This window comes from Lepisosteus oculatus, chromosome 7 (assembly GCF_040954835.1).
Source record: "Lepisosteus oculatus isolate fLepOcu1 chromosome 7, fLepOcu1.hap2, whole genome shotgun sequence".
Lineage (NCBI taxonomy): Eukaryota > Metazoa > Chordata > Actinopteri > Semionotiformes > Lepisosteidae > Lepisosteus > Lepisosteus oculatus.
In genome coordinates, this window is record NC_090702.1 from 26,893,922 (window position 1) to 26,921,865 (window position 27,944).

The 27,944-nt window shown below is 37.4% G+C and overlaps 1 protein-coding gene across 1 annotated transcript; it reads right to left on the bottom strand.

The window, feature by feature from the left end:
• Positions 1-31: 31 nt before the first annotated feature.
• On the bottom strand, positions 32-27,853 carry tbk1 (TANK-binding kinase 1). The gene is made up of 21 exons (XM_006633632.3): positions 27,785-27,853; positions 25,824-25,942; positions 24,816-24,956; positions 21,936-22,065; positions 18,719-18,900; positions 18,264-18,424; positions 17,721-17,831; positions 16,526-16,705; positions 15,685-15,881; positions 13,540-13,598; positions 12,078-12,169; positions 9,942-10,043; positions 8,807-8,885; positions 7,758-7,879; positions 6,906-6,982; positions 6,263-6,302; positions 6,069-6,170; positions 5,374-5,470; positions 4,542-4,642; positions 3,028-3,099; positions 32-2,855 (listed from the first exon to the last, which is right to left on the bottom strand). Exons 2-21 carry the CDS (start codon positions 25,908-25,910, stop codon positions 2,804-2,806), a joined length of 2,184 nt encoding a protein of 727 aa, XP_006633695.1. The 5' UTR covers positions 25,911-25,942; positions 27,785-27,853; the 3' UTR covers positions 32-2,803.
• Positions 27,854-27,944: the final 91 nt, after the last annotated feature.

Sequence of the window (27,944 nt, forward strand, 5' to 3'; positions counted from 1 at the left end):
AAACACACACAATTAACAGAAAAATACAAAATACAATTAACTGTTTAATATCTTTCATGTAGACAATTCAATATACATCATTTGTCATCACCTATTGCACATTCCACAATAGATCAAAAATTGATCATACATACATGTTCAAATAAAGATCAAGTTTAATTACATTATTTTTTAAGGATGGCGCATTCAAGTATCAAACCATATAATATCAGATATCTTCTGATATGATTGAGAGCACATACTAACCATAAAACACTTGTGATTGGTCCTACAGTTTAGCAAAACTGTGGAAAAGGTGAAGTTAACTATAGTTAAGTTAACTGAACATATTGAAGGGAACCCATACTGTGCTTTGGCTCAAAAACACTTCTGATCACAACCCAACAAAAAGGATCGTATGGATTTCAATACACACAGTAGTCTTGAACTACAGAGTTCACAGTAATCACTTTACTTATCCTTCTGAGGTACATCAAACCCAAACTAAATCTCCTAAATACAGGTGAAAGAACTGTAAATATAACTAGCATAAAAATCCCATAAGATTAATGGTTGACAAAACAAATGTAAGCACTTTCCACTCAAATTTGATTCATCCCATCAAAATGATATAAATCGTTTTTTAAGAGGAAGTTAAATCTTTGGATGTCCTGAAAAAAAGAAACTGCACACAAACTGTGCCTGACCAGCTACCCACACTCATTTCTTTTTAATATCACAGCTGGTGTACTACTGCTCCTGATATGTCAGCTACTAAAAGCTATCAGATGACAGCTGGAATGCCATTCGAGTGATATTCCAAATTAAAGGACTTCACATCTGACTAAGTCTTCTCTGTTTGTAATATAGTGCTGTGACACCAATCTCAAGAAGTTAAGACAAAAGATTGTGCATTGGTCCTTCTTCACCATGTACAGTACCTGTTAATGGACTTTGTTCACGTCTAACCAATGTTTTTTTATTTACACCATATTTCAGGCACTAGGACTCATTTGGAGTAACCAGGCCCAAAGTATATGAAATATTATATTCAAAACTTATCATATGAGACTCTAAAAACTATATAGTGAGACAGAACCAAATTTTGACAAAATGACTTAAGAGAAAAAGTAAAATGTCTTTAAGCTGCAGTCCAGTAGGAGCTCCTAGTTTAAATCCAGAAGATTTATCTACAATATGTCTTTAAGACTTTATTGAGGAAAAAACATACAAACATTGCAAACTGGTCAACACATTCAGAAAAAGTAAAATAACAGTGATTTTGAATGCAACTGTAATCCTGTCTAATCTATTTACACCCAGAGGGGGTTTGTTATTACTAAAACCTTTTGAATTACTTTGTAAGTATACTGTATAAGTTACTAAGATGTTCAGTTATTGAAGAGTTATGTTTTAGGAGAAGTGTCACTCCTGGAATTTCACACTTGCCTTTTTTGTAGAAAGCTTTGTAGAAATACTTTGGGGAGTATGGCAATCAAGGACCACAGTACTGTTCAGTTCTCAGTTTTTTTCAAAAGCTTTTGTCCAATTAAACACAAATTATGTGAGTTTGGGTGGTCAGAACAGAACTCAATGAAAAGTGGTCAATACTTTAAGAACATGTGCATGTTATAACAGAACTTTAAGATTCTGCTTCTATGTGAGCTTGAGAAATGGTGACAGAATACACTGAACGAAAAAGACAAACATTCTCTACAGTAACCATTAATGACCGTATAATAGTCATCAAGGCTTGGTGTCAGCTAAAGAGTAACATCTCCTCATATAGAAAAGGTACTGTAGAACTTAAGGTTTTCAAAATAAAAGCAATCAGTGTCACAAATCTTCTTTTTTAAACATACTGGTTTTCTCTTAAATGTCCTTTTTCTGGAATAAATTTAATACCAGACTACATTGCCTATATCTCCAAGAGGGCCTAGAGAAGAAAATGAAATTTAAATGAAAAAATCCTCAAAGGCATTGATGAAGTCAACGCAGTGACGCCAAGAATGTCAATAATGGGAGGCACTTATTCATGGAACTAAGGAACGGCAACCCAGCCATGTTTTTGAAGTCATTACCTTGGCTTCTTAAAAAACCAACAGGATGAGATCCTTGGAACAATTAGCTTCTTAGCTGTCAAATGGGCAAGGCCAGCCAAATGGCCTCCTCTCATTTCTAACCTTTCTCATCGTCTTAGAACATGACCAGTGAATAAGTGTCACAACACATTCCAAAACACTTTAATATCAAAAGAGATCACCATTTCTGATCCATCAGATACCTTCATCACGCAATAAACGTATCACATTTTATGCTGAATACACACATGCATGTGTCAGAAAGGATTTCTATTATCGTAGAACTTGTGCATTTGTAAGTAATGTTAATGACAAACAAGGTATAAAGAATGACACTGACTCTAGTAACATAACTGAAATATACTATGACAACCAGAACAAGAAAATTAAAATCAATTGTAAAAAAATGAATAAAACAGAACATATTTAAAGGTTTCCGTGAGTAACAGTTTTTAATGAACATTATAACTGAGGTTGGAGCTAATTTACCTTTCTGAGGGCCTTGAAACATTTTAACCATTTAACTGAATGAATAAAACTGAACAACAACCTTGTACTGTGGGAAGCAAAGACCAATGAGACAATGGAAAGAAGATAAAGTATAAATGTATTTTAAAGTTCTTTTCTATATATATTTACAGTACTATATACATTTTGGAATATATAAATTGGAGATGTCTTCATAACAGGAACCAAGAAGTCTTGTATGACATTTCTTTGCAGTACAATCGACCTGTCCAAAGTTATATCCGGTCGACATTTCTCAGTCCACCATCCATTGTCAAAGTACCAAATCTAGGAATAAATATTAATAAGATAGTTACAAATTTAAATTAAAATGCAGTCTTTCAACTAGTTATTCATGGGGCAAAGCATGACAACAGGTTTGTAACCTTCAGTTACAAGTTCTTATTTTAACAGTATGTACTATACAGCACATGAAAAAAGTGTGAAATCAGATTGTTACCTCTCAAGAAAATGATTATTTTCTGCCAGTTCTTTTACAACCCCTTCCATTTCTTCTTTGAGTTTCTTCATTCTGCAAATACAAAGAGTCATCCTTTCAACATACAGTTAGTACAACAACAGTGCTAATTACCAGCATTAAGGGAGTGTGTTGAGTCATACCTCTAAGCAGGGAAATAAACAGTGTTAATTTAGTTATCATTTTTTTAAAATAGTCTTAGTCGAGTTCACTAAAATGGCTAAGGGATATAGTCACATTTTAGTCTCACAACTTTCAATTTGGACTCAAAATGGACTAAAAGTAAGTTTGTCTGCAAATGAGGGATAAATACAAAACAAAAAATAAAAGGGAAAAAAATGCTTGTCAGTTACCGGGGCGGAGCGGTGGCTCTGTGGCTAAGGATCTGCGCCTGTGGCTGGAAGGCTGCCGGTTCAAATCCCGCAGCCGGCAGAGGAATCCTACTCCGTTGGGCCCCTGAGCAAGGCCCTTAACCCCAACTGCTCCAGGGGCACCGTACAATGGCAGACCCTGCGCTCTGACCCCAGGCATTAGTATACAATATTGGCTTTTTTGAGCCCAGTTGCAGCCCCCCAATTCTGTTCGTTAGAGTCAACATGCAAGCCTGTGATTGGGCACAATTTGCCAGATAGAAGGTAACACTATGACTCTGAGTGAACTCTATGACTTGCTGTGCGCCTGCAATCGTGTTGGCAGCGAGGCCTGTTCTATTTTTTCTAGTTAGTAATGACTTCTGAGGGCACTGTGGGATTATCATTGTGGAGGGGGTCCTGACAGTGCACATTCCAGAGCAAATTGTGCACAGTTCTCACCGTTCCTGTGATGGCATGAATAATAGGGGCAAAGTGAAGTTGATTTAAAAAAATGGAGATCCACATTAGGGTCACATTAAAGATACAGGTTTCAATAATAGATTAATTTCAGATTTTGAGAAAAAAACTAAATCTGTAGGTGGTACATGATATATGTTTCTCATTAATTGAGCAGATACACAGAATACATAAAATATTTTTATCAATGACAAAGAATGGCAAAGAAGGAAAGTTTTTTTAATTTGGGAACTCTTATAAAGTAAGATATTTCTTCTGGGACATCATCATAAGCTTTGATGAGAGTTTTCTAGTCTATTAATGTAAATGGGGGAATATAAATACATTATGCATTATCACATCTACACTACATTAGGAACCTCATTTATGGAATAAATGCATAGTGATTATATTAAGCAACTACAATGGTAACAATTTTTATTTCTTACAGATTACATCCTACATAACCAATCTTGCATATTGTTCACTTACCACATTGACTAATGGTAGACATTCCAGACTTACATTTTACTAGGACGAATATAACTCAAATTTGCATTTATAAATGTGACAACATAATCCAAAGCAAGTAATAATCATATCCATTTAAGATGCTAAAGACACAATAGGTGGGTGGACTAGTATTTTAAATCTTACGTGCTACTTGCACCCAATAGTGATACTTACCCCAGTGTCATCTCCACCAAGGTGTTCTGACTGAGATAGACCTGAGGCTTTATTCCACTAGAAGTCACTGGCAGGATCTTCTGAGGCAAAACGTCCTGTAGCTGTACAAGCAAAAACAATATTCACAGAAGCAATAATTTTGCTGGTAAGCAAAGTATTTTCTTAACTATAATTGAATAAACTATCAGTATTTTCTTCACAGTTACCAAATACAGTGGGTGCTGACCATTGTCAGGTAGGCGGTTGTTAGGTCTATGCATTTTACTGAAACTTACCATCAATGAATGTAAAGTCTAGAGGGTTTGTGATGCCCTTGGGCATGCATATCTTAGCATCCCAGCATGGTATAAATGTAAGAAACCTACTGTATGTGGTCTGAAAAACACATACAAGCAAAATACTCTATGGTTACTGGATTCTTCACATTTCAATGTTTCCTAAACCCCGAAATCCCAATCTAAGATTAACTAGTTTGGTGAAGTGCTTTGGCAAGGTTGTTTTTCAACATGCTATTTAAAAAGAATGATATTTTGAGACATAAATAACACATTTTGTAGAAAAATAAGCTCCTTACTGTTCATTTATAATGATATCCTTAAGCTTGACATTAATTGCGTACTCATTACAAAGGCAATAAGAAAACCTCCAGAGAGTGTGGAAGAGACTGGAGTTGACCATCCTCTTCACATTCAAGGTCTTTGAGAATATTTACCTAGCCATGCTGCAACTTCACAAGAAGACAGAAAAACACTCTCTCTTGAAAGAGAAAACACACGTGTCTTTAGATTTGGACACTGTTTTAAATAGATCTTTCCATCTCCATTTAACTTACCTGGTAAACCCGCTCCAGGAAAACAGACACCTCCTGCTCAATGTTAATGAACTGGTTAGTCAGATTAAGGAGCTGCTTCCTGACTTGATGAACTTTCCTGCAACAAAGCATCAAATTAAAAACTGATTAACCATTTACAGCTTGTTAAAACATTACTCAGTGCACCCCTGAACTTGAACATTGTTGTTCATATTCAAGCTGAACACCTGACTTTTAAAGTGACACTGCACATGTTTCCTTATTTCTTGTGAAACAGTTTTCAATTGTTCATAAGCAGAAGGCACAGACCTTACATGAAGCAGGATTGTGCATTCCTATAAAAAGGAATATGCAAATATACACAAAAAATGTAATACCTCTTTCCTCATGCACAGGGCAGGCTACCTTCATTTCTTACTTGTGTCCGGCATATGCCTTAAACCTCAAGCCCCTGCCAGTCACACAAGCGATTTCACAGAGAACTCTAATATCTTTAATCAGTTCCCAGATTCAGATTAACACATTTGTATTTAAATGGGTACACTTGAGTCAGGACTTTGCATAAGATGGAGATATAACAGGATGTAGGAACCTTTCCACAAAACCAAACACAGTCTAGGATCCACAGTATAGGATTTTTGTTTTAAAATGGGATGTCACAAATTGCTACGAATTCTCTGGCAATATTAAATATGAAAATGTTACAGAGAACTTACCTCATCCATTCCTCAGCCTTGGACAGAAAAATGCGATACTTCATGGCACAGTCTTCGCTAAATAAGGTGGTTGCCTTTGTTGCATGTAAAACAAGCTTCTGCCTAAAAAGCAGAAGCAGAGCTGTAGTTACCTAAGTGATTCTCTGTTAAATCATGAAAGTGTTAACATTCAGAGTGAAACTAGAGGAACGTACTTGTCAAATTTATGTATCTGTTCTTCATTGTAAGGCAGGCCTGGAAAACAAACAGAAAACTATTTAGGATACTGTTAGATCTTCAGCTGTACCAAATGAAACCACACATTGTGTTCATCAGACAATACCGTAAGCACAACATAACTATCCTCATTATTTAGTCATTCTAAGCACATACAGTAGATCAATAGGGAAATATTTGAACCAGGATACACGTCCTACGTGGAATTGCATAAAACCAAGAATAGGAGGCACTTCTTCACACAAAGGGTTGTTGTTGACAATAATACCACACTGTCTTTCAAGAAATAGCTATATGAGGTACTGTCGGTTTGGATATCTACTGAAAAATGGCCTCTTCTCATTTGTCACTGTTCTTATACAAAGAAATTGAACATCCTGGAATTGAGATTTGCTGGAAAAAGAAGCAGAATCTTAAGCTTTCCTTACACACTTTCACAACCCTGGAAAAAATGATTGTATTGCCCTCATTAGCATTCAAAACAGAGTTCAAGGATTAAGTCAAATGTGTATGGATATTTTTTTTCAGCCAATACATAAAACATTAATAGATGTCTAAATTGTTCTGTTTAAGTTCTGTCCTTGATATATTGTTGGCTGATTAAATATACATCCCACTTACGTCGTTCAGCTTTGTCCTTTTTAAACTGCTGGTAGATTGCAGTGATATAATTCAGGAGCACTTCAATTTTCTCAACACTATGCCCAGAGAAAACATGGCAAGTTACTTGATTATTAACAACATAACAGACACCGTTGGGACTTCACAAATGAATCTAAAACTAAAAAAGCAAACGCTAATTTCAATTCAGAAAGAGCATTTAATAGTGCTTGCTCTTAGATTGATAAAAATCAAAACGTGTCAGACCGAAAAGGTGCCTTAAATGCCATTTCACAAAAGGTTCTACAAACATTTTTATCAAAAACAGTAAAAGTGAATGTAGACAATAAATAAGATAAATATAAAACATGCCACTCCTGTTATTTGCAGATTCAAGAAGTCATGACTTCTTGCAGATGCAAGAGGCAGACTGAAAATGTGTGGGTAAAAGTAAATAATTCTGTTACAAATTGATAAAATGCTTTCAAATGTTTTTTTTATTTTATTGTTGTAATCAGAATTTTTGGTAACGCTTTCTTTGAATGTTGCTGTATAATGCCTTCATATCTACAACACAAGATAACATTCATAATGCTTTATGGGAACATGCGTGTGCAAAATAAGTCATGATATACGTTTTAGCAAAGGTTTCAGCTTGGATCATACCAAGCTCTAGAAATGAAGCTAAAACAAATCTAAAGCACACATTATGTAATTTGTTTACAGCTCTATAAAGTCTATGAAGATCATAACATCTTTAGTAGCAGTTATGAGGGCATTATGCAATCATTATGCAGCAACATTTAAATTAAGTGTTGCTGAATGTTTTTGTGTGTTTTGAGGTTGGAATACTATTCATAAAGCCTATCTTACTTTCTGTCCTCAGGATGGGTTCCAACTTGCTCTGACCAGGTGTCTGTCAGTAAACCTCCAGGCAAGAACTTGTTCTTAATTTCTTGCAGAGTGTTGTCCATTGATGCCAAAGAGCTAGACAGCTGCAGAGAAACAGAAAATGTGTTACACTCAGTTTTATTCCAGCATACCACTTTATTCTATGAATGTTGTACAGGTGAGAGAAGTGGGTGTGTTGATGAAATTTAGACTACTTTAAATTAACTGACTTTCCCAAATGTTTAAATTCTGTCCAATTTTAATCAGCAATCCACATATTTAAAGCAGTACATGAGATATTTTCAGTTCAGCGTCATTACAGAAGGAATGACTGTTTAAAATGCCATTTCATGAAGTTGCTGTCTAACAACACTTTCGTATATGTTTGCTGATTACATAAAAAAAATCCATATGCCTAAACGTTATATTATAAAATACTGGACAAGTTCAATCAAATTCTCCATGCAATTTACCAAGATGCAATAAAACAACATAAAAATAAACTTCTTACTACCTCTGAAAACATTCAACCTCCTATTCTCTTTTACACATCATTTGCAATCTTTGGATTCTGGCTGTCTTTCAGTTGGCCATATGAGGCTCCAAACACAGGGGCTGTGCTCTCTGTTCCGTGGTCCATGACTCCCACCCCATATCAAATCTAGCTAAAAGCTCACTTTTATACACCGGCTTTTCATTCTGTGTACTGTTTTAATTTGTGTGTGCTTATCTTTAATATGCTTTATTACACAGTTCTTTTAAATGTGCAATGGAAAGTGCCATATAAAATAAAGGTTATTTCCTGACTCTGAATCAATTTACAAGTAAATACCTTGGATGGCTGAAACCTTCTGCTGTTTGTGAAGGTTCACACCACTATTTCATATGGAAAAATTGGTAAACCAAACACAGGACCATCAAAGATTTGCAACTAGAGTGCCAAACGTCCATTTTCACTGTCATTTCTTTTGGGCTCAGTATTTCAATTACATGATAAACAGCGAACAGAGCTTTCAGACCGACATACTAACCCGTATGATTTTTGTTCTAATCTCTGAAATTTCACTCATTTCTGATGATAACATATTTGTTTGGATCAGGGCCTCACACCTGTTGACAAAAAAGAATGAAGACCCAGCTTAAAGACCTTTTATTTAAGAAATACCTTAAATAAAAGCGTACATATCAGAATGAATTGTCAGATTGTACTGTATATGGTGAGGCATTAAAACACAATGAACGAGCATTTGAACTATTATCTGCTTTGTTAATATCTTTCAAAATATTAATGGTGTTCAGAAACACTGCAGTGCCCACTGGATTTATTCATAACCCTGATGAAATAAGAAAACAAAACAACATAAAAAACAGAGTGATGTATGGACTGAATTATGCGTCTCACTTAAAAAGATCTAATGTTGTCTTGTGATCATATTAGCATTGCACAGTACAAAGGTATATTAATTATAATTAACTGAATTCTAGAAAATGAGAGCCACATGTATTCACACTCCTGTAGTTTAGAAATGGTTTTGTAAACCTTCACCAGACTGATCTGACAGAAAGGGCTGCAGGTACAGTATCTAGAGCAAGCTGCTCAGTTACGTTGCTGAAAGTGATACCACTGCTTCCTTCAAGAAAGGGCTGGAATAGATCCTTGGATCAATGAGCGACTAGCAACCAAACAAGCTAGATAGACTAAATTTCTTTCTTGCTTGTAATCTTCATTTGTAATGTTGCTTATATTTTTTAGGAACGTCACAAAAATCCTAACCAGAAATTATAATTCCGAATAGAAACTAGACACGCTTACAGATAATACCTTGACGTAACCTGACCAACTCACTACAAATAGAGAAGCACAAAACTATCACTTAATTAACCTTATTCAATAAAGCACAGAATTACATATGCTGTTTTTTTGCTGAATGTGCAATGGTTCTATATAAAGATGCAAAACAATACCATAAAAACATACAAACACATGGTCCCTCAGTAGAGAGACTGTTTTGTTTTTTTCTTTCTTTGAAGAGGAGACTTGTAGAGCAATAATTGCATCACTCTATTTATGGTGTGGTATCCAAGGGGTCCTAACAGAAAGTGCACCAAAGAAGCAGTGCTTCCTCTTAAAGTTAGTTGAACTAGCAGCCCTAATAATGTACTTACAGCTGCTCCGTTCTTTCTAATGTCTGATTGCAGTAGCTGCATATATGAATGACCTCAGTTTTCTTATGTACAGTCTCGTTGTAATCTTCTTTCATCAGTTCTCTGCAAAATGAAAAAGATGATTTGCACAAAAAAAACTTCTGAGGACCTGTATTACATATGAATTCCTATCAATATCAAAATAATAACTGCTTTTATTTGCATAGCACTTTCCATCCCAAAGGATCCTAAACACTTTACTCTCAAAGAGGGAATATAAAAATACCTTACCAAATGAATTTTGGGGAAATCTGATATCTCAAATTGCACAAGGACAAAGTCAGTTTCCAAACAGTGGCATTGATCTTTAATGACCAAGCAGTCAGGACCTTAGTTCAACATCCGATGCTTAAAACACAGAAACTTCCACAAACCCTTGTCCCTAAACTAATGAATTGGTTTATAAATTTTGGGCCAAGGAAAAATGTGACAATAACTGGTGCACAACTACTGCTCACAACAGTAGCCTGGTTTCTTTAGAGTTCTCCCATCCTAGTACTGACCAGACAAAGCCTTGTGTCGCTTCCAAATCTATCAAGAATTGGTACAAGGTGGTAATGCTGTTGTATTATGGTACCATCCTAAAGTACAGACACAAAAGTAGTGACAAAACTGGATGGTCTTCTAACATCTAACATTCAGAGTACTGTACAATTTTAATGTTTTGTTGCTTTAAAAGTTTGCAGTCATGACACTTTGAAGTACTGGAAAAGTATTTGTAATGTACACAATGTACTCCACACATTCAAAGAAAAAAACAAAAAGAAATAAGTAAATTGATAATATACAGTAAAAGAAACATGAGAAAGTTGTGACTAAAAAAAAAATACTCAAACCTAAATTAATCTGATTAACACAATTACCTTTATTTTACTGACGAGGCAAAAATCAGTTGAGTTGCCCTGGTCAGAGTGCAATAATAGTAATTTTCTCTGCAATGGTCCTTGGTTAAGTAGTGCATTTCATGCAGACTCAATCATGAAGATTATGGAGCTTTCAAATTGGGTTATTGAAAAGCACAAGTCAGGAGAAGAGTGCAAAACAATATGTAAGTCTCTGAATATCCCGGTAAGGGCAGTCTACTCAATCATCAAGAAATCGAAGGTGTATTGTTATACCAGACCCTGCCTAGATCAGGGCACCCCTCCAAACTATGCAGACAAGTGAGGAGAAAACTGCCAAGAGATGCCACTGTGAAGCCAACAACAACTACTGTATGAATGAGCTACAGAGCTCACTTCACAATGCTGAGCTGTATGGCAGAGGGGAAAACCCATCTCATACTGTATCACAAATGGAGATTGCAAGACCCTAAGCGTTCCCACAAAAATGTGACAAAAGGTGTCTTGGTTAAATGAAACCAAACTGGAATATTTTGATCTAAATCCCAAGCCTTATGTCTGATGCAGAGCTAAAACAGTACATCTCCCAGTCAATACCATCCTTAAAGTTAAGCATGGTTGGTGGCACCATCATTGTTATGCGGATGCTTCTTGTCAGTAAGGACAAATTGCTCTTTGTCCTTGATTGATAGAAGGAAAAATGAAAAGAGCATAGTACAAACACTAGAGGAAAACCTTCAGACTTAAAACTGGGGCAAAAATGCACCTTTCAGCAGGACAATGATCCCAAGCACAAGGCCAAAACTACATTGGAGCAGTTTAAAAAGAAAAAAGTGAGTGTTCTTGAATGGCTCAAAGCCCTGACTCTATTGAAATCTGCTGTCCATAAGTGAACCCAAAGCAATTTGATAGAACTTCAGCAAATCTGCCAAGAAGAATGAGTGACATTTACACCCAGACAGTGTAAAAAGTCTGTGGAGGATTACTCAAAAAGACCTGTGGCAGTAGTTTCTGCCAGTTCTTTTCTCTCTCGTTTTTTGTTGACATTTACTGTATTATTTCTTACATTTTGAAGTTTTCAGTTTGAGCAAAAGGGTTTTGAATCAAATATGAAGTTTAAAATATATGGAGGAAAGGTCTTTATACTTTTGCAATGGAGGAGAACACCGTCATTTAACAAAACAGTTGTGAAAAAACTGGAATAAAAAGAATGAGTGTTTGGAACATAAAAGCAAACATCACTGCCAATATTTACATAAGGCCTCTGACTCCTTTTCGCACCAGCTCTTGATACATCAGAAGGGATTTGGATATTTTCCACAGGTGACCAATATCCCCTGCAAAAGTCTGCAAGAAAAAGCAGGTGTCAGAAATGAATGTCCCCGTTAGCCTTGTTTGCAAAGCTCCAGTCTTTTGCAATAAACATATTTTTTATTGAGATGACTACACAACTCTATTGATATCTATTATTAAAACATAAATGGCCTGTAAATGGTACCAATGTCAAGAACTCTTCCAGGAATTTAAAATGGAAAGGGGTATACTCATTTTCTCTTTTATATAAAGTACAGTAGATTGGAACTTGGTATTAAAGAAAAATTCCAGCTTCAGTAAAACTGGTGCAAGTTTTTTTCTCCCCAGGTCATAAAATACAACTGTTAGAAAAAAAAAATGCCCCCCCAAAATGTGAATATTGCACTTTACCTACCAAACGTATGATATTCAATTAAAAACTTTTGAAACCAGAGAAGGATACCAAGCTGCTGATATTACTTAACAGAGCTTTAATGCTGTTATTGCAAGGGATCAAGAAATAATTACTGAATAAATAAGTGCCAGTGAACAACCTGCTTCAAATGCTATTCATCAAGTAAATCTGACAATCCACACTGTGTTCAAAATATAAAAAATGGACTGGGCCAGCACACAACACTCAGTTTTTATACTGAAATATAGTATGTGTGTAAAGTTTGCCCTTTTACACAAAAATTGCACCTGCTGAATAACATGAGACTGATAGTGAACGTCAGCACCATGTAGAAAATGCTGCTCGGAAACCCCCTCTGTTTCTGCGTAATCAAATTTTGCCCTTCAAGGCAAAAAGTTCCAAAGGAAAAAAGGTATCAGCTTTATTCTGTATCTGCATATTGGACATTATGTTACAGAGTGTCACAAAATGAGTGCATCTAGCTTACGTCTGTTTTCTTTCATTTTTTTCATTTTATTTTTCGTCCTTTTGCAGCACACATTACACATACTGTATTAGGGGTTGTACAAGCTACAATCTTTCCCTCTTCTAACAAAATAAAGATTCTTAACTAACAGCCAAGGATGAGTTGCCTACCCAATCCTGAAAGATCAATCACTACATTAATTTCTGCTTATTAAATCATGTTGAAGAATATTTAATGAAAATGAAATAAACAGGTTTTAAAGAATTTTGGTCTGTATCTCACAGAAATGTCTTTTAGTGCGAAAATACAAATACAAATAGGACAAATAGACCTAGGACAAATATGGCACACAAATGGCAAATGTCTGAATTCACAATTGTTTTCCACTGTCTTGAAAATAGTCAGATTTTAATTATAAGCACATAAAAAAAGTAACTTAAAATTCTACCCCAAATTAAACAGTTACAGTTTTATTACATTCAGACTACCTGTACTAGGTAATAGAAATAAAAAATTAACATGGAAAAAAATCATGATCAGTACCTTTGCATAGCTAGCATCCAAATCCAAGTCATAGCGGGGCTGTATCTTTGGTGCAGTAGCTGATAAAAAAAAGAAGATTTCAGATTTCTATCCCTTTATATTATACATCATTTATACATAATTATACATAATTATGAATTCATGATTATAGCTTAATGGCAATGAAATTCAGCAAAGTGTCTAGCAGAAGCCATATTTCCTGCTTCAGACCACAAAAAAAACATGGAAAAAATTCATGTGAGAAAAACAAACCCCCTTCTTTCAAGAGACACAGCATTCCAAAAAGAAAGCTGAAATAAAATCAAAAAGAAAATGATGATACTCAGGTATTAATCAATTAAATGATCATTAACATTTTGAATTGTTGCCTGCTAAAAAATTAACTAATCATGGTACTGTGTTTTTTCTTTATATCTAGTGATGTTTTTCCTTTGATACTTTAATACAGAAATGTTAGATCAAATAGCATCAATTATATGTTCTGTATGATCCGTGCCGCGTTTCCTGCACAGTGTTCTTAAAAATGCTTTTTGTTGCTTTAAAGTGAAAAAGAACAGCGATTTATAGGCATTTAATTGTTGGCAACAATTCAAACAATGCTATAGTTGTAATTGCCCATTTGCAAAGATTTGGTTTGTTTTACTAAATTTTAGAACATCCAGGTACAGCAAATTTCTACATTACTTTGCCTACTTCCAAACATCTCCTACATTCAAGGTTAATCACTCCTACAATTCTGGACAAAGACCTCTCTACATAGGACTGAAAATCGCTCTATATTCCAAACACACTGATTCACATGATATAACCATTCACAGGGTTATTTTCTTCACAGCCTGTTCTATCCCAAACACAAAATGTTCTTCCTTTTTACAATTTCTGGTTCTGCATTATTGAGATGGACTTCCAAAACCAATACTTTATAATGCACTGTTTTTCAATGACTTGGGAAGCTGCTGCATTGACAGGATCTTCAGCCAACCCCTCAAAATCCTTGAAACATCAACCCAACAAGGCATTCCAGAACCGCTCCTCCCTTATACCCCAACTCCCTTGGGGTCATCAAAGAAAACATTCATTTTACAGGAAGACTCCTTAACTTGAAAAGACCAAACAGTCATTTCATAACACCGACCACCTAATCTATGTAGCCATCTTCTCAACAGCCACCATCCAAGCCAGTGTCGACTGTTAGCAGAAGTCGATAAAACACCTTCATATATGTCCTGTAGCACGCACCTACATGGCTCCTCTGGCCATTTCAAAATCATTTAAAGAGCACGTGCAGTAAGCGATCTCATTGATGGTGTCTCATATAGAAAGTGCCCTGCCATTTACATTGGTGTAACAGGAAGAGACTCAAGAGGAAGAAGACCTTTTTGGAGAACACATCAAAGCAGCGAGGACCAAAGATCTCTCAAAACCCACAGTTCCCCATTTCACATATCATGGCCATGATTTCATTGGTGTTTCCATTTGCATATTTTTTATAGAGACTCCAAGATTTATATTGCAGAAAGACTTCAGAACCTAAGGCTATCTTTACAATTCACATCTTCTTACCTGCATGTAAGCATGTGCCTATTCTTACACACTCTGTCCTAGTCTACTCAATTCAATTCAGTTTTATTTGTATAGCGCTTTTTACAATGGACATTGTCACAAAGCAGCTTTACAGATTTCCAGGCCTGAATTTCCAGTGAGCAGGCCTAAGGCGACAAGTGGCAAGGAAAAACTCCCTTAGACTAAAGTAGGAAGAAACCTTGAGAGGAACCCAGGTTCGAAGGGGGAACCTATCCTCCTCTGGCCGGCATAAGATTAAATTAGAATGAACACATATGAGAGTCGCCTGTATTCTATTACATGGTGGGAAAAGCACAATCTTGTATGGTAATGTCCAACAGTGTCCAGGAAGCTCAATTGGCTGCCTTCAGTTGGGATTTCTCTGGGAAGGGCTTTGTAGAGGATCCACTGTTGATTTTACAACCGGTAAAAGTCTGCCTTAGAATTCTACGATCTGAGATTCCAGTGTTTATGCTTCCAAGTATTACTGCTATTTGTAATAAGGCTACTCATGGACTTTAATAAAACAATGTGTTGGATATGGCTGTATTTTGCTGAGTAGGAAATTACTCAGAAACTTACGTTCTTCAAACAGCAGCCCAATCATGCTAACCAGATCCCGGCTCACTAGAATGATGGGGTTGTCTTTGGAGGTGCGAGGGAAGGCCTGTGCCTGTCTGTTCGGGTCCAGCACCAGTCGGCGACCCTCATACATCAGCTCTTGATTGGGCGGAGCAATATTGGTTCTCCGAAATAGTAGCTCTTGGAACAGAGTAGCCCTAAAAAAAGCCACATCACGATTACTGACTCAACTAAATTTCAGAGAAGATCTATACTTCCACTACACAAGTTAGATTACCTTAGAAAGCAATACAATGGGACCTACAAGCTATACAGTGAGACTAATTCCACAATGGCTAAACTATTTAAGAACCACTGATTGATACATTGAAATCTATAATATCTCCATATAATGTCTAAGACAATTAATGAATAAAGGACATGACCTCAACCCTTTAAAAATAAATTCTATATATTATTGCAAATAATTCACAACTCAAGTTATTACATGAAAAGCAACTTGAAAAACCTTCCTGTCGATTATAGGCAACATTAATTCATGATTTGAAAAAAACCCACAAACTGGTAACTGAAATCCAATTGAACAAATTAACATTTGTGATGGACAAGGTGTCCACTGTAAAAATCATGGGCTAGTAGCATGTGGCTCCTCCTGGAACAAATACAAGCTGTATATCTGCAACACATGCACTGTACTAGGTTGCAGATGCTATTTCACAGGTTCACAGCTCATCCCAAAAATGTTCAATGGGATACAAGTGTGGCGAGCAGGGCATCCACGGCATAACCTTGAGGTTATCTACTGGGAGACATAAGGATAATCGTGACCAATGAAACTCACGTGTTGTACTGGTGTATGTAGATGTGGTGGAGTGTTGCCTGCTGAAAGCTGAAGACATACACCACCGTTCTGTGCAAGATATCGCTGGTTTCTGCAAAAAACTGATCAAAACCCCAGCACTTCTCCTGGTCAGCTTCCAGGATATTGGCAAGCACTGGTGTCAACAGACTCTGCAAACCCCTGAAAAATGCAATGATAGTAAATATGGTAAAATAAATTATGTAATTTATTGACTAAAAACATGTTTTCCAATTTAAGTTTGAATTAACTGACTAACTGCAGAACAGGCTTTTACTAAATGCAAACATCCATAAAGCCCAGAGCTTCACTATTTTATTCTTTAAATCAGACACATGACGCAAATACAGTATAAGACTAAATAAAGCAAGGAGAATGACAGGCTGAGTGTTGACAGTAAAAGAAAAGGCTGAAAGAAAAGTCTTTCATTAGAAAAGATGTGAACCTTGGAAACTGACAGCAGTTTTATAGCAAGGAGAAAAGAAGCTTTTTTCTTTTTTTTTTAGAACTAGAAAGAATGCTGTTATTTTTTAGAAGAATCAATATCGGGGAAAGACTGGCCACCCCCAATATTAGACAGGGACATTCAGAGACCTGAAAACTCAAAGTGAGCTAGGTGTAATTTTAGTTTATCATTTTATTTTTCAATATTTCTTCCTTTAATATAATGAATGCTGTTTTAATCGCACCGCTGTCTTTAAATGTGTATGTCTTGAGCCCCGCCTATCTCAGTGTCCACTAGATGACTGCATCAAACAGTTGACTTTAAATCTTTAAGGCCCAAGGTCGTGTACAACATAACCTTTGAGTGGGCTCCTGCAATTCAAGATCATACCACTTTTACCTGTAACCTTTTTATTTGGCAATACATGATGGATAGCCTGATATACTGTAAGTCTTATTTTGTGTGATGAAGTATTAAATACTTAATATCAATAGAAATCAAACAGCTTAAATGTATTTCTTATTCAAAGTTATTTATGTTACTACTAGATACCAGAACACATGGATGACAAAAGGGAAAATCCTCACAGTGAACCAGAGAAGAGAAAAAACTGTTCAATTTTTGAAGACTTATCTTCAGACTGAACCCTTCTGACAACAGAGCCTTCAAGATCTGTAATATGCTTAAAAAATTAAGTGCATCTACCACATTTTCTCTAACAGAAACACTTACTTGGAAAGACTGCACGAAACTGGCATCTCTGAACTCCACTCAATTTTTCCATTTTCAAACTTCTGCACTCCAGATATCGCCCCAGGTGGCTTCTCTGTGATGATTTTGTACCTATGGAGAAGAAAATCAGGTTTTTTCACGTACTCGGTATTATTTGCTGCATATAAAGCAAAAAAATGACTCAACTTGACAAACATAGAAATCAATTTGATTCCACCCTCAGAATTCAGAATTACTTTTATTTTATGCATCATTAGTATCATTTTTTCCAAACAGACCAGTCTGTGCCAAAGACTTCGGAGTGTTTTGTACATCCATTACATTATCTAATCGTCATGAAGGAATTTGAAAGGAGAGAATGCAAATCTTATCTGCTATTAAGGTTTATCCTCCAATAAAAGAAAAAATAAACCTGCTCCAAATTTAATTGCTTGAATGCTAAACAGAATCACGTAAGCAGAATTTCCAATAACTGTGCCACCTTTGTCACCCACAATAATTTAAATCGCTACAGAGTAAATGGATGTGAGCTGCTGGTCTTACATGACTTCTTTGTTCCTGCGTGGTCCTTCGAAGGGTCTGAATGGAAGACTGCCAGTGGCTGCGTGGTAGAATGTCACGCCAATGCTCCAGAGGTCAACGGTGGCCCCATACTTCTTTTGGTGGTCCTTCCTGAGGACGGCCCGCTCATACATGTCGGGATGCTGTCGGACACAGCACAAACGTGCCATTACACGTCACAAAGAACTTTTTATGCAACTTAAAGAGCTTGCTAGAGAAACCACAATGCAAAACCAGGAGTTGCCGTAACACTCATTCAGGGATGGGAAGAAGGCAGGCCGCAGCCAAGTCTGCTCTGCAGAATCCATCCCTACAGGCCACCATAAATTTGGCCACAAACGGTAAATTTAAAAGATGGGAGATACTGAAACCAATTTCAAGATTACATACTGGGTGCAAAATTATAGGATAAAAATGAATTCCCAGCTTGAACTTACCAAATACTCCTCTGTCCCATAAAGGGAAACAAACTGCTCATCGTCTTCAAGTTCTCGAGCTGCTCCAAAATCAGTCAGCTTGTACACAGAGCGGCCATCTTCTCCAATCATACGCATGATGTTTCCTGGCTTGATATCACGGTGAACTATGCCATACTCCCTGAGGTGATTCATTCCAGCAACTAAAACAGACACACAGCAAACCTATCAGCCATTAAAACAAAGTGCAATGAACAGTTTTGTGAACACTTCCTGCCTTAAAAAACCTTAAGCAATTCTGAACTTAATCCCCAAATCCTAAATAATTTTAATATTGGCAGAATCTGTTAGAGAAATAGGAACAAATGACCATGGTAAGGGTGCAAGAAGGATCCACAGCCGAAACATTGTGTTTCTTTTCTTCTCTTTTCAGCATGGAATAAACCTTTACTTGTTCCTTTGCAGCCTGCCCATGCTGATGGAGCTACCTACTTGAACTACTTCATGGTAAAGTTAGGTTGCTAATTCTGCATAAATATGCAGATAAATACCAGGATTTAGCTTGTAAACGTAGGAGTAGGATATCTAGAGTGGTCTTGTCAGAGATTCCACCAGTGTCACATGTAAGCCTAAGGCTTTAAGGGGAAATATGGGCATTAAACATAGGGCTAATATACTGGCACAGCAAGGATGGGGTAGTTAGGATCCTTCTGGAACAAACAGGACCTGCACAAGCAGAAATGGTTGAACCAGAAGAGTAGCATTGTTTAGTATTGAGGAAGCATAAACTAGTTTTGAGGAATATTTAAACAAGGGAACTGGGATTCACAACAGGCCAATTGAAGGTAAAAAAAGGTTGAAATAATATGGTTAGTGATTTCTTCTTAACCCAGTAGGTGGCACTAGGAATCAGGTCTTTGAAAAAACAGTATATAATTAATGGTGGTGAAATGCTAGTGTGATGGCTTTAATCGTGTAATGTAGGCACACCTAACAGAAGGAAAACAATAATAATAATGTGATAATGTTGCTTTATTAGCCCTATACAATTTCTTGCATTAGGAATTTGTCTTTTATCACATACCCCAGCTTGCTCTCCATGAGACACAGACACACAGATAGGGAGAGAAGCTTGGGGTCAGAGCGCAAGGTCAGCCATTGTACAGCACCCCTGGAGCAGTTGGGGTTAAGGGCCTTGCTCAGGGGCCCAACGGAGTAGGATTCCTCTGCCGGCCGTGGGATTTGAACCAGCAACCTTCCAGTCACAGGCACAGATCCTTAGCCACAGAGCCACCGCTCCGCCCCAGAAGCGTTCAACAGAGTGGAGCCTGTTTCGAACCTACATCTCTAGGGGAAACTACAATCAAAAGGCAGCAACTCAAACCGCTCGGCCATTCTAACGAGTGAGTGAAGAGAGGTATTAAGGGAAAAGGAAACACAAGGAAGGAGCTCGGCTGTCACGGATGTTGGAAGGGACAAACCGTGGAATGGCAGGAGAGCGGAAAAAGACCCTATGCAAAGCGGTGGAGCAGGGAGTTAGCCTGGGCTCAGCAGTGCAAGACCTATGCGGCGACCTGGTGCTAGGCAGGTCTCAGGACATCCGAACGTCAATGCTGAGCGAAGGGGAATGAGTGACCCGGAAATATATAGCCCCAGACAGAGAGACACCGGAAGGACAGACAGCAAAGCACAGGAAACTAGGGACAGGACAGGGTAGGAGCGCCTGTCAGTGGCAGTGTCTAAGGGAGGTGAGGGGGCAGGGGTCTTTAATGAAAGGGATTGAACTGAGACGCAGAAGGGTGTGAAAGAGGGAGAAAGGAGCTCCATCACTATTACGTAATTTTAGCATATAAAAACTGAGGATCTACACAGGCAACTTCAGCTTAACAGCTTAAATTGCTACAACCTCCTGAAGAGATGGTGAACATGAATTGTGAATGTAAGACTGTGTTTAATTTGAACAACAAACAAGGACAGTTGATAACACTAAAGCATATGACATGATACATTACAAAAGGCTTCTGATAATGAATAAAAATTTACTTCTCATAAAAATTTAATTCTCAGACTAAAATCATTCATGAATAACCTTACATTTTTTTTAAGGCATGGGTATATATTGAGATCTGACTAACAGACAGGAAACACTACATCTGGTGTACCGCGAGGTTTTTTTGTAGTGGGTCCGCTGCTCTTTCTGATCTATATCAACTACTGTACATAGATTGTGGAATAGTTTATCTTCTTACATTTGCAGATCACACGGATATTGGGGCTGTGGCAAAAAGAAGTGGCAAGGCAATTACAAAAAGACTTGGCAAATGAAATTCAACATTGGTAAGTGCTTCACAAAGAAAGTAGAGAGATAAATTGTTCATACTGTACAGGTGGTCCTGAGCTGTAGGATACTATGCAAGAAAAGGAATCTGTGTGTGAATGTGCATTCGCCTATGCCCTTAACAAGACTATACAAGGAGAGAAAGAATGAGGAAACCATGCTTGATTATGTGGGAAAATGTATGAAATTTCAATCAAGAGAAACTGCTCATGGTTTTCAACTCACCACCAAGACCTCAAATAGAGTATCGAGATAGAATATTAGTTCAGTTTTAGTCATCGTACCACAAGAAGATATTACAGCCTTAGAAAACGTTCAGTGAAGAGCACCAAGAATTATTCCTGAACTCAGGGGATCGTAATATTGTAATATGTAGATTACGATCTACATCTCTACAGTCTTGAGCAGTGGGGATTGAGAGGACACTGTATGAAGGTAGATTACATTTCCAAAACAAGTCAGCATTTTTATCCATTAACGCCACAAAATCATCAGTAAATTCCAGTGAGTTCCTAAGACAAGAGTAGCTTTAATGAAAGTACCCCGATTTATTGACGCCTTTGAGTCTTCTGAACATTTTGTAACTATTGGATACCCAGTATTTCAGTAAGATATACTGAAAAGCCAAAATGGTGATACATTCAGGAACTTTCCTGATATTCCATATTGCTTGGAGGAATATGCAGTATCTTAAAAGATTTAGTATCAATATCCTGAGAGAAACACTCAACGTGATTCCGATATGCGATTTCTTCCTCAATTATCACTGAAACATCCTTCCTCAACAGGAAGTTATTCATCTGAAGTACTATTATTCAACTGAAAACCCAAAGGAGAGAAAAGCTTAGATGTCCAGGTCTCAAGAACAATCCTCCTCTGAAAACAGAAAAACTGTCTCACCCACATCCTGCAGTACGATGAGAAACTCATCCTCTGGAAGCCCGTAGGCATTAGAGGATTCCTCTAGGACCGTGTAGAGACTTCCACAGGGACAGTACTCCATCACTAGCACCTTGTGCCTAGTGTTCGTCTAAAAGAGAAACAAAATGCTTTTTTTAAAAAATACACATTAATACAAATACTGCAATTCTGTATGGCATACAAAGGAGCAAAACAGACAGCACTGTATTGTTTCTTTTTTGAATAGAATGTTTCAATGAATGCTACCCGCTGTCGGGGAATAAAAGCAAACAAATAAGGTTCTTTTCTGGTTCTGTTACACCTTAGAATTTTACACCTCTACAGGAGAAAACTTCAAGACCATTTTTCTCACTTTTGTGTTTTTAAACTAGAATTGGCAATTATTTTTTGTGGAGTCTGTATTTTTGTAATGACAGCCTAAACTATTTTAGGAAAAAATTCATAAAATATATATTGCCACCCTTGCAATACATAATGTAAGAACTGCAATCTTCAAGAATTCTTTTTTTACAAATTCTGTAAATCCAAGTTGAAACATGAAAAAAATACTCAAAAACGAAATTCACATTTTTAAATTTCTATGTAACGGTTTTTTTTAATGTACATTTCTATGTATTGTTTGTATTAGAGATCAAAGTGGCTAAAAGGCGTCATGCGATTTTCTGGAGTCAGTGAGAAGGGAGAGTGCTGGAGGCTCTCACTGCCATGGAGTCACAAGCAAAAAACATCAGAAGCAAATAAATGAGGTGGGGGGGGGCAGTTTTGAAACCAAAGAGCGTTGGAGATATACATCAGAATGGGTTGATTACATGTCAATACAAAACCACATTTCTTATAGAAACATAACAAGGGCTGAGGAAATTGTTATCTGTTTCTGGAGATGATTCAAAAAGTCGCCATAATATTGACATAGTTACAATTTGTGATAAACATCATAATACAATACCCAGAGAACAAATACTTATATAAATAGAGTGACAAAGTGGTGAAAAAGAGCTTATAAATACAACTTTATTATTAATATTATATTAACACCATCCTGGGTATACCCTGCCTTGCACCTGTTACTTGCTGGTTTAGGCTCTGATTCCCCTGCAGCCCAGAATCAGAAGAAGCAATTAGAAAATGGATGGATGACAGAAAAATATTTAGGATATCCAGTCCAATTTTTGTGTTGCACATAAGGTGTAAATTATTACATTTTTTCAGGATTAACATTTGAAGCCTTACTTTGGCTGTTCAGAACAATGCAAGCACAATACAGCAACTGCCATAAAAAAAACCTGGGGTATCAAAAAATATTTTTCTGTATAGTATACCTGTGGGAAGCAATCAAATCAAAGTTTGCACTGTACATTAAAGCTCATGACAACAAATAGATATATTATTTGCACTCCCCAGCTCCTGAACGACAAAAAAAAATACCTATTATGTCTAGGTGATCTATTTCTCAAATATAATAGATTTAAATGCATCTTTGAAGGGGCTAGTTGATAGCTGCACCCAAAGAAGGGGGAGGGACAGAAAATAAACTGTGCCATCCCAACAAAAATAACTTCCTAAGTTCAAGGATTCATCGCATATACAATTGCTTTCCGTTTTAAAATATTTTATATTTTAGTTCATTTTTTTCTTTAGTAGATTAGACGCTACTCTTATAAGCACATAGAGCCAGGAGCTTTGAGGTCATCACTGCTTATAACACCAACTTTACCACATTGTAGCCAGGTCAGATCGCAGAATCTATCCAAGACTGGACCCGGGCAGTACTGTAAAAAGAGACCTTTACAGACAGTTATGTTGCTGCAGTAAATGCTGTTGGTGGACTAGTGGTTGGTGCTGTTCTCTTTGGCTAAAAACTTCTTAACCAATGCCCCAGTATGTTAACAGGGGAAACTGTGCTGTACAAAGTGCCATTCTTTATTTGAAATGTTAAACTGGGTTTACACAATCTAACCTTTCTAAATTTCCCCCTTTATAAAACTGGTGACACCTCTTCTCACTTCTCCACCTGATCTGATGTATAGTGGAAATGGCTGCCACTTATAACCCAGCTTGGTGCGCTTCACAGGCTGACGAAGTGGTTTGTCTCCCCTATGTAAAGAACCTTGGAATCCTTTGGGATGGAAAGTACTATATTAATGCAATTCATTATGGATTATTTCTATCATTTTGTCTCTTCGCCAACAGCTGAGAGCTGAACGTAAGTACTGCGATTTCTTGATTAATTCTCAGTCAAGGTCATCTTAGATTACAAACCTTTCCATCCACTGTCTACCTGTTTCTTCCAATACAGGGTTGTGGGGGAACCCGAGCCTATCCCGGCAAGCAACAGGCAAAAGGCAGGGTACACGGACACAAACACACATACTCACACCAGGGCCAATTTTCGCAGAAGCCAATTAACCTAGCTGTAAAGGGACAGGTAAAGGTTTACTCCATGTTGAACAGAAAAGAAGAGACACAACGTTTTGGCTGTGGAGCCTTCTTCAGGAAGGATCCACAGATGAAACGTTGTATGTCTTCTCTCTTCGGCTTGGAATTAGCCTTTACCTGTTCCTTTGCTACCAACGCATGTTGACACAGCTCCCTACTTGAACATCTTTAACCTACCTGTATGTTTTTAGACTGGGGGAGGCACCCGAAGGGGAACATACAACCTCCATGCAGAGAGAGAGCACTCCAGTTCAAGAATCGAGCCCAGGGCCCCAGTGCTGCAATGCTAACCACTGCACCACTCTAAATCACAAACCTCCTAACAAAACTGCACCATATTCACATTGCAGGCCCAAGCGTCTTACTAATTTTTCCAAAACCAAGCAGAAAACACATTTGCTTCCATTTAGGCAGAACACCTACCTCCTCTTCCACAGCAAAGAGCTTCACAATGTTCTTGTGATTGAGCTTCTTCAGCACCTCGAACTCCCTCATCTGCACATCCAGGGGCCGCAGGAAACTCAGGTTGTTGAAAACCTTGACAGCATAGAGGTCCCCAGTTTTCTGTTCAAGACAAAACACAGTAAACGATGAGAGGGCTTTTATTAATATGGACGGATAGGCTGCCACCCACATTTGATTTGTTCTGGCACGCGTTAAACATTTCTTTTCTTTCACATTAGTGCTCCTCAAATGAGTGGATGAGGATGTACATGTGGATTCAACTTTGGAGCCATGAATGGGTAATCTGAGCTGAACTGAGGGGAAACTGACGTTTTACTTCCCCTTAAAGCCAGGCAGTGTCAAAGCATTCACATCAGAAATCACAGGTAACACCAACTGGCTAATACTGTACCAATCCTACTTCAAGTCTATAGTTCTTCCAGATTTTTTTCCAGAATAAGATTGCCAGTATAAAAGCGTACATTAATAATTCTGTCAGTAATTCTTCCATTAACTAAATAAACAAACATAGCAAAACACAGTTTGAATTGAATATATTTCTTTGGAAATATATATGCAAGCTCTTGAAATGTGTTTGTTTTTCCATTTTTAAATTTCCTTCCAGTGTGTGTACCCACTAAGATGTTAAAAATCTGATGATTCAGAGTTGATGCCTAAGTGCTAACCTTGAATTCAAGCCCTGATCCAGACCTGTACTGTCTATACTCTCCATGATAATTCAAGATGTTAAGGGCATATATATTCCAGGCAGAAATTGGGTGTGGGGGCTGGGGGTTTAATTACCAATGTGAACCAGACAGATTCCTTGTTCAACATGTCTCAGACCCACTACAACCCACTACAGCAAATGTTGATACCACTTAGATGTTGAATGTTGATCACCCCCATCTAGCTGTAACACTTATTTATTATAATTAATGCATCCCTGATGTTGTAAGTCAATAAGGCATCGGGGACCCCACTGACCTTGTGTCTCCCACGGTAGACGTTTGCGGTTGCTCCTTGCCCAAGAAGGTCTGACATGAGCCAGAGATAGTTTGCTGTGCTCTGCATATCTGCTCTTCAAAAGAGACTCTCAACAGCACCTGCCAACAACAAAGCACATCCTTTCAGCTTCAGAGTGCACCTCAGGCCTCCTGCATTGCTTCGTGGTTAAACAGTGTTCAGTACAGAACAGGGCACGCTTGTGGTCTGCTGCAATGTATTCACCGAGTAGCATAAGTCTTCAATTTCCCATCGTGGAAAACAACTGCACATCTAGTAGCAAAGAAAATCACTAATATATTGTTATTAAGTTAATGCCTCGTGAAGTTTTTTAGCTCGTTTAAAATTGTGATTCGCTTAACCGTTTTTTAGAAAGAAACAGCAAACGTCTCAGTTTCACAAGGAAGCTGCCTTTAGCTATGTATAGCGACATGCAAATACAGTCGGCCTCCTTATGTACAGAACTATTCAGAAACAAACTAGAGGATTTTATGAGCCGGATATGGGCAACGGTATTCAAACTGTTACTTCTTTAATCTTGTGTCTTTCAATTCAATAAAGTCTCAGGTTTAGCAGAGTAGCATCACTATTTATACCTTAATTCTTTTTTTTTTGTTATTTCCTAAAAACGTATCCCAGGAGTAGTATACTTTTACATATATGATTACCCGTTCTCTGGTGTGCTTTGGCTATTCAGTTTGGACTATGGACTAAGGCTTTAACGTATAGGGAAAAGGAAACTAAAGATGTGAAATGTAGATAATAGACCAATTATAGATAATAATCAATAAGCAAGACTTCTGAACATTTCGTCTAAGAGAGTTTAGCCTGAGCTCAATGGGTAAAACTGAGTAATCAAGAGTTTCGAAATTCTTAGAAAATATCTAAAAAACGTCTCCAGAATTTCACCGAGTAAGACAAGGTTACCCACCCTTGACTCAAGAAGTAGAATTCTTGTAATTGTGTTGCTGTACTGTACATAACCCCTCACAGAGCCAAAGACCTTGAAACCACTACACTACAGGATTTACTACAGTTAACAACCTGGTTATAAATTCAGAAACATCATAGCGAACGTGTCCAACTGGGTAAAATGAAAACCACATCTAATTCATTATTGAATTTTCTTCGCCCGTTTCGTTCAAATAACTATTTTCGACTGTATACATGATTTACGTTGGAATCTATTCGTGCTCTCCGGTTCAAAAAAGAAAATTAATAATTTGCTAAAAACGTGAAAAGGTATCAAATACGAGCACACGGTACCGTAAGAGGAAACAGAATTCGACTGTAACACATGTGCCTTTGGTTGGGAGCGTGACGGCGTTGCGGACACGCAGCGCCGCTGGAGTAGGAAATCTCCCACAAATACAACGAATATGCAAACTGAGGAGATCAGACAAGGCCAGTAGGATGCCAGTTAAGAAAATGTGGCGCACATTATTTCCGATGGAAACACCACTATCTATTATAGTAGCTTACTGAAAAACAGAACTAAGTGTATGATCGCGTAGCACACATGAACGATTTACCGCTCTACAGACAGAAGTAGCTAATGCAGTATTTACCAAGAGACGCCTGAGCGGAAGAAACGTTGATTATTTCTGTTTCACATCATTATTGAAATTTACCGGCGTATTGTGTGAAATGTTTCAGGCCTAACGGTCATAACATATTTATAACCCCGTTAGGTAAAGCCACAAAGCTTAACATTGCAATTGGCGACCAATAATAATTAGCGATATGGTACTGTTCCTGTTTTGGAAACTCAAGTGAAACAAAACGCACTAGATCGCAGCAAAACGTTTATTTCAAGGCACGTTGTTCAACGTAATTTATTTAGCTTTACAAAATGTATTCTTGATATGCACGCTTATTATACGTTGTTTTAAGATCATACATTTATGCCTGAATAATAAATAGAAACAATTTTATTTCCTTACCCCCTCAAAAAGCTAAGTCCCCTTTAGTTTCTTTCACTGACATCATATGGTCACGAGTTGAAAATGACTCAATCAGCAATGAGATACCGAGGAAGAGTGAGAGTGGGCGTATCTGAGCTTTCTACCGTAATTATACAAATATAAAAGAAAAAAAATAAGT

Bases quoted from the DNA above. Each gene is read 5' to 3' on its own strand.
- tbk1 (XM_006633632.3), bottom strand. From the start codon at position 25,910: ATGCAGAGCACAGCAAACTATCTCTGGCTCATGTCAGACCTTCTTGGG. The intron at 18,425-18,718 runs GTAAGTTCAAGC...TGTGTCCGACAG, and splicing joins ATGGGACAGAGGAGTATTTG to CATCCCGACATGTATGAGCG. The intron at 16,706-17,720 runs GTAAGTGTTTCT...TGCATTTTTCAG, and splicing joins GTTTCGTGCAGTCTTTCCAA to GGGTTTGCAGAGTCTGTTGA.